This window comes from Pygoscelis adeliae, unplaced genomic scaffold (assembly GCF_000699105.1).
Source record: "Pygoscelis adeliae isolate BGI_AS28 unplaced genomic scaffold, ASM69910v1 Scaffold458, whole genome shotgun sequence".
Classification (NCBI taxonomy): Eukaryota; Metazoa; Chordata; class Aves; order Sphenisciformes; family Spheniscidae; genus Pygoscelis; species Pygoscelis adeliae.
Genome location: NW_008825352.1, coordinates 188,654 through 198,060, shown reverse-complemented (window position 1 = coordinate 198,060; position 9,407 = coordinate 188,654). Strand labels below are relative to the sequence as shown.

The 9,407-nt window shown below is 42.5% G+C and overlaps 1 protein-coding gene across 1 annotated transcript in view; it reads right to left on the bottom strand.

The window, feature by feature from the left end:
- Positions 1-6,307, bottom strand: part of KCTD19 (potassium channel tetramerization domain containing 19) — a 24,908-nt gene extending 18,601 nt beyond the window's left edge. Inside the window, exons 1-7 of the mRNA XM_009330373.1 lie at positions 6,285-6,307; positions 5,714-5,813; positions 4,391-4,480; positions 3,618-3,911; positions 1,849-1,999; positions 1,319-1,510; positions 252-384 (exon numbers count right to left, since the gene is read on the bottom strand). Coding sequence (XP_009328648.1) covers positions 252-384; positions 1,319-1,510; positions 1,849-1,999; positions 3,618-3,911; positions 4,391-4,480; positions 5,714-5,813; positions 6,285-6,307 — 983 coding nt within the window. The remainder of the gene's footprint in view (positions 1-251; positions 385-1,318; positions 1,511-1,848; positions 2,000-3,617; positions 3,912-4,390; positions 4,481-5,713; positions 5,814-6,284) is intronic.
- Between the last annotated feature and the right edge of the window lie 3,100 nt (positions 6,308-9,407).

Sequence of the window (9,407 nt, the reverse complement as noted above, 5' to 3'; positions counted from 1 at the left end):
CCCCTGCCGCCCCCCGGCAGGGGACACCACGGAGCAGCTGCCTGCAAAGAAAGGAGCTCAGAGACTGCGCCCCAGAAGGTCAGCGGTTAATAATCACCGCCGTATTTTCCACTGTTTTCAACATTTTACGGAAATGAGTTGCTAACGCACCTCAGTGTTGATCATCAATATAATTTCCATTTCAAATACCCAATTTCACAAGATAACATTAAAACCAATGCATATAAGGAAGAAAATATATAGCTATGTACATTATATTACCTCTATAGATCTTCACAGCGTCTATAAGCTCAGGAATTCCCAGAATTAAAACTTCTTCCTCCAAGGCATCTATGTTGGAGAAGTCATCAGGCAACAACATCTTCTCTGAGCGAAGAAAATTAACTTGAAAATAAAAATAAAGCACAGGAAGTGTGTGTTGACATCTTCCGTCCACTGCTCAGATCTAGCAAAAAGAGGTTCTTACCATTTCCCTCAGTATTACTATTCACATACGCACATATACACAGCAGGGAACGCTTTGTCTTCGAAAACACAACCCTAAAAACAAGGTTTATGGTAGAGGAGACCAGACACAGTATAAACGAAAGGGGAAGCACAGAATTAGGTTAGTTTTGTTTATCACAGCAGCCTGAGAGATTCATGTAAGAGGTTTCCTGTTTGTTTGGCTGTTTCCCCCCCTTGCCCCCGCCCCCAGGCACAGTCCCGTCCCACTGTGCATTTAAACACGTGTTTTCCCCTCTGCTAACATCAGAGGACTGGCAGAGCAAAACTGCAGCAATTTCTCATCTATCTCATCTTAACTGAGTTCACAGAGGATGAAATATTATGTTGATGGAGGAGGTATGTGATCCCGCTGTACTTTTGAGAAGTACTTGTCTTTTTTTGAAGCTGGAAGATGATTTAATGAATGAAACATGATTTTTTACTAGTGAAAAGGTACAAGAGTATCTTCTCGAGTAGAGATTTAGAGTCACCATGTAAGCTTTGTCTACCTTAATTACCGATTGTTAACAGCAGTTCTGGTTCCTGATGCCACTGATGCATTTTAGTTCAGAAAACTGCCGAATTAATAAAACCCAAATAAGCAGAGCCATAAGTGGGTCAATTTAGGTACATGTACTCTGAAAGGCACCCGGTAGAGGCTTTGTTTCTTGACTGATAAACAGGGCAGTAAAACCGGCAGACAGCAAAACCAAACCAAACCCAAAAGATTACAAGATTCTGATCTCTAAAGAAGTATTATTGAAGCTAGACAGAAACAGTTTAATGTAAAAAATTTAGACATGTCAGAATAATAATAAAAAAGACCAGTTACCTATGAAGCGGAACTCACTGCACTCGCACTCGATCAGGGCTGCGTTCTCAAGCAGCCACAGCAAATTGTCATCCTTAACTAGTACAGGATATTTTGCCACCAAATCTAGTGGCAAAAAGCAGTAATTCACTTCGTCTTCCGTATCTAGTAAAGGTGTATCCACTAGCCCTAGGGGAGCTCTTTCATGTAACCCTAGGCAAAGAAAATCAGAGAAAAATCAAGATATAAGGAAAGAAAAATGGGACTCAGATATACACTTTGGAGATCTGACTAGTACAGCCAAGCCAATAAAAGTGCATTAATCTTGCGCAACATTTAATGTTCACCAAAGGATGAAGTCTTACAGCCCAGCACAAATGAATAAACATTTGCATGGGGTTTCCTATTTTTTAAATAAAGGTCACTAATCAAAAAAAAATCACAAAAAAATAAACTTTGCAAGACTAAAACATTCCTGGCTTGCAACAACTGACAACAGTCTATGGGCCTTCCTAAGGGTGCAAAAGAATTTGTCAATCTGGGACACTTACCTGTGAATGCTGGACTGTTAGGAGGAGTCTCTGATGGCTTGCTGGTACATTTGCGTGTTCTCCAGTAATTCAGAGATGTTCTTTCAGCTGCTGGTGTATCTGCAGGCTGGACACGTAAATTATATTTCGCCTCCTTCAAATGATCTAAAATCTGTCAAGATATGTAAAGTTTTTCTATTTACTACTTCAAATCAAATAATTAATCCAAAAATCGAAAGCACCCATGGCAAAGAGCCTAATGCGTGCAATGCTGTACTTCACATCTACTAAAATATGCCATGGAATACTGCGTACAGACTAGCACAAATACACTCCTAAGTTTTAGGTACCTAAAGGTAAATGGAATGAACTTGTAAGAGAACATTTATAAGAAATTGTAATATAATCAGAGCCATTCATATATTCCAAAAAAGCCAACTATTTTTCGACATTTGTGTTTTAATGGCACTTCCTTGTATTCTAGCTCTGGAGTTCAAGACAGCACCCTGGCATGCATAAAAGTATACAACAGTAGAAATAGCCAAGAAAACAACACAAAGCCTGAAAGACCTTTTGGGCTCTTTTTAATAACACCTGTATGATAAGCTGTAGGAATTCAATGATTAGAAAGGGGAATCGATGTTTGGCTCAGTGATAGGAACGTTTAACAGTCTGTATTTCCGAATCTTTTACTGAATGATAAACAAATTATTTTAAACATGGAACAAATGGTTACGTACTGTTGTAGGATATTAAGTATAAAGTAACTTTAGAGCCACGGTTATGACTTCTAAAGCACACGCGTAAAATACCTTCATGAATTAAAAAGGTTACACTGACAAGCACTTAAAAGCCAGAAAATGCAAGAATTCTAGTTCGGTGGAATGTGTTCCTGGCCATACCACAACAGGTCCATGTTAAACGTGATCATGTACGGTTTGCTAATACAATAGACTACTGAGGTTTGGTGGTCTTCCTCTCCCAACCTATTTGGAAACATTACATCTTTAAACACAGTCCTAAAAGAAAATCCAAAAGTGTTCAGGTCAAACCCAAAATGTTAATATTTTGGGCTAAAAATATCAAGCATAATATAGCATCGTTGAGACAATTCCACAAAAAAGTTTTAGAAACCAAAAGAAATGCAGAGTTTAGTCTAAACTTAGAGGAAATGCAAATATTAATGTACGAAAATGCACATTTCATCCAACCAGGAAGTATGGACTCAGCCTTCACTGGCACAATGCAAAACTACACTGCAATTACAATAAAAAATACTTGTCGCTAAACAGTAAATTAAATATTCTTTACAGACATCCATTTAACATTTCTATTTATGCAGCTACAGAATAGCTGCATAATAGGAAGAATCGTCGTTTCCCCATTTGACAGGATAGTGAATTCAGTGGTGTCCCACTGGGATGAATTTGGTTTTGGGCAGACTCACCTTCTTCACATTCAAAGGTTCATATTCAGCAAGATCAATCAATATAATTGTCATAAAGCACAACAGCTGGCAGATAAAAGTCTCCGCTTGCTTTAAATTTGGTAAAAAAAAGCACGTAATGGCTGTTGAAAGAGCTCTTACAGAAAGGTCAAGCATGAAATTTGTAACATTTTCTGTACTCACCAACTGAGGCAGATGAGTTGAATGTGGCAATTATTTGTTTGGATACCTATCGCAAGCATTGATAAAGTGATATACGCAAACTCCTTGACATCATTCTACAGACAATATTATCTAAGAATGAAAAAATTATAGAAAAGCCACATGGAATATCCCACTTTACCTGTAATAAAGGTGTCAGCTGCAAAATTAATGCTTGCTCATACAATAAGTTCAATTCAGCACAGCTGAAAAAAGATAATTTTGAAGTCTGCATGTAATAATGAAGGTGTCTAAATATAAAACCATCTTGGTCAATAAATAATCTTAGATTTTCAGACTGATCTTGTACACAAGCTTCTTTCCACAACAGAGATTCAGGAAACTGAGCGACTTTACTTTTGGGAATTGAGAAATACCAGCCACCGACATTAAAATTAATTAACTCTTCTGCAGATTCCATAATGCTCTCCAGTTCCTTCAAACAGAAGAGGAAAACATATCAAGAGGCAAGAATGAACATGTAAACTCTGAAACAACGTGACGTTTTATTTTAAAATTCCATTGGGCTTTGCATTCTATTTTCCATTCCATGGTAGCTTGACAAAAAATAAAGTATGGGGCAAATGACCTAGAGCATTACCTTCCCATCAACTTGTGCATGCACATTCCTTGGTTAATATATGTTTATGGTCATGGGTCATGACAAGTCAGCAAATTGCAAGGTTTTACATAATGTAATACTTACGGTTAAACCTTGGAACAACCTGGTCTACATGTATACTGAGTTTGCCTCACAGAACAGCAAGTGAAATATGACGAACGTCTTCCTTAAATATTAAAATAAAAGTAGTAAAATACAGATAAATACCGTATACCCTCCCACACAACCTGTGTGCCTATGGACACACCATTCTATACAGTTAGTTACTATTTTGATATGCAGATATTTATTACTCTGTAGGCCACAATCCTCTTGACAAGACAGGAAAGAAAATACTTGTCCACGGTGAAAGGATGCTTGCTAAGCACGTAGGTGGCTGTCAGCTAAGCAGAGAGAAAATTCACCTAAAGCAGGACAAGAACACACAGTTAAGGCCTGTAGCCAACTTCTTCATGTTATTGTATCACACTGAGATGTGGATTAGTCTGTGGCCTACTAAAATGGACGGAAAAGTCAATTCAAAGCTGAAAACAAACAAAGAAAAAGCCTGCCTGCCTTCGCCACAGCAGCTAGCCTCCAAAGCCAAGGAGACAGAGTTTGTATTGACAATGGAGAACACCATTCTTGCAGCAGAAAAAAATGTGGTAAAAGACGATACCTGATGTCTGGAATATTTTTAGGCTAGTTCTCATACAAGTGGCTACAGAAAAGGGAGTAAAAAGGAAATCTGGAAAAGAATGGGAACCCCCCCCCCCATTCTTAATGAATGCAAGAATCGAACTTTGTCGCTTCTAGAGAGAGCTCATAATCAAAACTAACATGATTAAGGTGCTGCTGGTCACTCTTGACAATGATGGAGAACCACAATTACATTGCCCTCAAAGTATGCTTAGCTGAGACTCTTTCACAGATATTCTCATCATCGACTTCTTAACACTGATACTACCCAGCAATTTCAAAACAAATTAAATATTTGAATACAACACATGAAAAAAACCCAAAACAACCTGTTCAAGCAAGAAAGATGAAAAATTTTAAAAGAGAAACAACAGGATACTAAAATCTTGATATTTCTAAAGCTCATTTCCAATTTGGGGGGACAGGGGAAGAGAGAGAGCACTACCAAAACCCACCCATCGGTACCATTGCTCCAAGAAAACTACTTCCAGACATGCTTAAGGCAATTCACTCAGCTCAGGCTGCCATTTTATGGGCATCGGCGCCAAGCTAGCAGCCCACCGCTGTGCAAGAGGGGCCTCACCCCCTTCTCCCATCCCCTGCTCCCGGCCATGTCTTGTCCCTCTCCATCACATCAGGCCTTGTGCTGATCTAACTCACTTAAAATAGCAAGAAATGGTCTGTTTTGCAGGGGAGGGGGGGAAGGTGCTGTAGCCTTTTTTTTGCAATTTTCATGAGGAGGGTCTTGAAACACAGGCTGCCGGCTTTCCTTGAGGGGAGAGGGCAGCTTCTTCCAGGCAGCCCACAATGGATACCCCTGAGCCTGCCCCCCTCGCCGGGCCTGTCCGCTCCCCCGGGCCCGGGGAGGGTCTGTGAGGGGAAACCCGTTCCCTCCTGCCTCCCCTCAGCAGGCCGCAGGCCCCCAGGCTGGTCCTAACATGGCGGCCTAGGCCGCAGTGCGTGGCCGCGTCGCTAGGCAACGGGCGAGAGGCCCCGGGGGGGGGACGGGGACCCCCGGGTGTGATGAGGGTGACAGGGCTGGGGGACAAAGCGGGGTGGTGGGTGACGGGAGCCCGGTAATCGGGGTAGGGAGGTCGTGGGCAGCTGAGGGGCTTGGGGCGACGGGGGCACACGAGCAGGCCAAGGTTACCTGTCCCCACAGAGCCAGGTTTAAAGCCAGAGCGGAGGCTGCTCACGCACCCCGAGGATGCTGCGATAGCGTGATTAACGAATTATAATTACAACTTTTTTCCCGGCAGCGCCTACCTGCTGTGGGAAGGCCTCTCTCTCCCCACGGGGGCTGGGGGGGTGTGTCGTTAGCTGCGTTCGTTTGCAGGGTCAAGACACCCACCTTGGCAGTTGAGGCTGGAGAAGGCGAATTCCTCCCAGTTCCAGTACTCACAGTTTAAGCTTCATAAACGTCCTGTCGTTAGGACACAGATTAATTGAGCCAGCGAGTCAACTAAAAAATGGTGGTAATGCTGCAGTTACCGCTACTGACCGACTCACCGTAACATACAAGCATGCGCCATCGCTAGGAGTATTTACTCAAAGAACTCAAGTACCACTTGAACTACAAACCACGATAAAACCCCCACAAAAAAAAAGATAAAGTAACACCAAAGGGATTCTTTTTTTACTGTCTCAGTGGTTTCTGATCAAACACAAGTTACAGCTATGAAGATTAGTTAAAATATGCAGCAGGATGGGTTGCCGCTGCGTCTCCCCGAGCTGCCGCAGTTCTGCAGCAGCAGCAGCGGAAGGGATAACGTGTTATTTGACCCAGTAAATGAGACAACCGAACACAAAACTCAACAGGACAACTCTGTGAAATATGAAGAAGGGAGCTTAAGGGAGCTGCACCTCGGTTTGGCTTTTCATTTCTTCTGTTATTGCTGAAAACAGTGATTCAAACATCAGTGTTTTTTCTGATGGCTTTATAATTAAGCCTTCCTCCTAAGCTTATTGCTTTGCAGTCTGGTCCTGTGGGCACGACGGAAAGTAAAAGGGGGGGTTACGACTTCTCGTCGTGCTTGACTTTGCAGGTTGATGCCATGAAGCGGGTGCATGGTCAAGCATGGCCGGTTTTGGCTCGCCTTCCCATCCTGGGTGCTCCCAGGCAGGAGGAGGACCAGCACGTGCCCGGACCTGCAGTGACCAAGGTAAACTTCAGGGCTCTTTTTTTAAAAAAAAAAAAACAAAAACAAAAACAAAAGAGAAGCAAATTCCAGTTTCAGAAGTGATTTAGGAACAAAGATGCTCAATTTTATACCACTCAGTGAAAGCGTAGCACCCAAAGTTGTTTGCACACCTGGTGATCAGACCCCATTTAAATTCAGTGTTTTAGTTATAAACAGCATACTGCTGCTCTTTTAATACAAAGCTGACGGTGCTGTGGAGAGCAGCAGTTTTAAAATCCTTCGCTGTGAGGTACTTCGTTGTCTATTTTACCTGCGCTTGAAGGGAGCTCCCAAATGAGGATCCCTACAAGGATCCACCTGACTGCAGCATCTGAGCCCCTCAAAGCCCCAGAGGAAGGCACAGGGCCACAATTTATTTTAAAAGCCAATTAACACAATGGTAATGTGACCAAGTTTGTGAATTAGATGCTGTTTGTGTCGTTTCTCTTAGCTAAAATAGGAAACAGGTGAGAAGCAAGACCCAAGGAATAAAAAAAGCCACGGAAATCTAGACTATGCCAGCTCATTACTTGACTAATCATTGTTAGCATGCAGGATTTTTAGTTTTTAAAAGAAAATAATTTAAGGAGGGCTTTAGATAAAGATATAGGAGTGCTCATTGGTATTTTTAAGCTTTCTCTGGGGACAAGGTCAGCATCAAAAAAAAAAAAAGAGCATTGATATGAATGGAGGCTAACTCCACATGTTAATATATAAATTATACATACATTAATAATTTATATATTAAATGTTAATATGTAAATAAATGCGTAAAATAATAACTGCATCCTGGGATTGTGTCGCACCTCACCGATGGGATTATATGTCTTTAGCAAGTACTTAGGTCTCAGCTGGCATGAAGACAACTTTATTTATTTGCTTTATTAATAATCTCCCCAGACAGCAATTTGGAGGCTGCTATTGAGGCAGGTTTTTGTGTCAGGTTTTTGATTTTGGAGTTGCCGGTTTCTCTGCCATCCTCTCCTGGTAGGCTTGCCTGCAAAAAAACTTCACCACGATATTGCAGCGCTGTTGGATGTTTTTAGACGACGGAGAGGGTGACGGAAGCGCTGCCAGACTATATTTTGGCATAAGGGGGAAAAGGGGAGAGTTTGTTTTCTGAAAAATAAAACATAAAATAAGGATAATTTTATTATGGCATCGATAAATAAATACTGTATGAACAAACGGATGGTCACCGTTGTCCTCTCCCGCCTGCACAGCGTGAACCCGTTGACAGTTCAAAAGCTTTGCTGTCAGATGGGTCTCGTCTTTAGACGGTGCCTGTGGAGTTTTATCTATATCCAGCCAAGCGTTTCACATTAAAATCCCCCGCTGCCCATCCGTGCTGGCCAGGCAGCTGCCGCGCAGAGGAGCTGTTCGTCTGTCAACTGGCCTCTCCCGGTTCCCGGGAAAGCAAGCAAACAGCAAACACTCATCTGCCGGCCTCCGCCGTCTTGTTCATACCGATTTTGTCTCATGTCCAACCCTGGAAAGATCTGGGTCTGTCCCCTCCATAGCAAGACTTCTAGCAACACTTGTCATCCTCTGGATGATCTTCAGGGCCATCTGCAGGGCCAAGTGCCGTAGTTGTCCAAATTTCTGCGTTTCCCAGATGTTGCACATGCACTTGGGCTGTGGTTTTATGTTTTACTCGATATGATGGCACTGCAGCCTGTCACAGGTCCTGGTCCCCTACGCTGCCTCCAGCTGTGCTCCTGCTCCCTTCCCCAGGTTGGATTTAACAAACACGCGGCTGTGGGCCGCTTCACATCAGATCAGACTCTTGATCCAGTGGAAAACTGGTCGTCTTTCTTTTTCTCGGTGGATCTTGCTCACTCTAACACACTGAGTCGGGAAATGAGATGTCTGGGCCGAATGGGATGCCCATCCTGAGAGGAGTTCCAAATCTACACGGTCCACCTAAAGAAGAGCCCAACCTCATCCAGTTGTGATGTTAACCCACCCTGAGCTCCTCACGCTTCTCAAAGCTCTGTCTCAGTGGAGCAAGAAATGCCGGATTTGTGAGGGCAGAAAGGCAGAGATCAATGGACAGGGATCTCTTGATTTTGTAATTTATCTTGAAGTCTACTGGGTAAAAACCCCAGCAGATTCAGGTTGTGTGATTTTCCCAAGACCGCTGGCTAAACCTGTGGCAATAACGTGAGCAGGAGGATGCTGGCTTTTGCCCTCCTCTGCTCAACAGCCTCATACTTGTCCTCCTCGAGACTAAAATGCACGATGCAGGGATAGCATTGCAGATGCTGCAGGGAAATGTTTAAATCCGAAGCTAAAATCTGTTTCCAATTAGGTCTCCAAAAAAAAAAAAATTCCATAGAAACATTTCTGTTTAGATTTGTTTTCTGACATCACCTAAACTCCCTGCCAAAATGCTTGAATATCTTTTTGTGTTTCAGATTTTACTGTTTCTTTAGGTTTTATTTTTGCACAC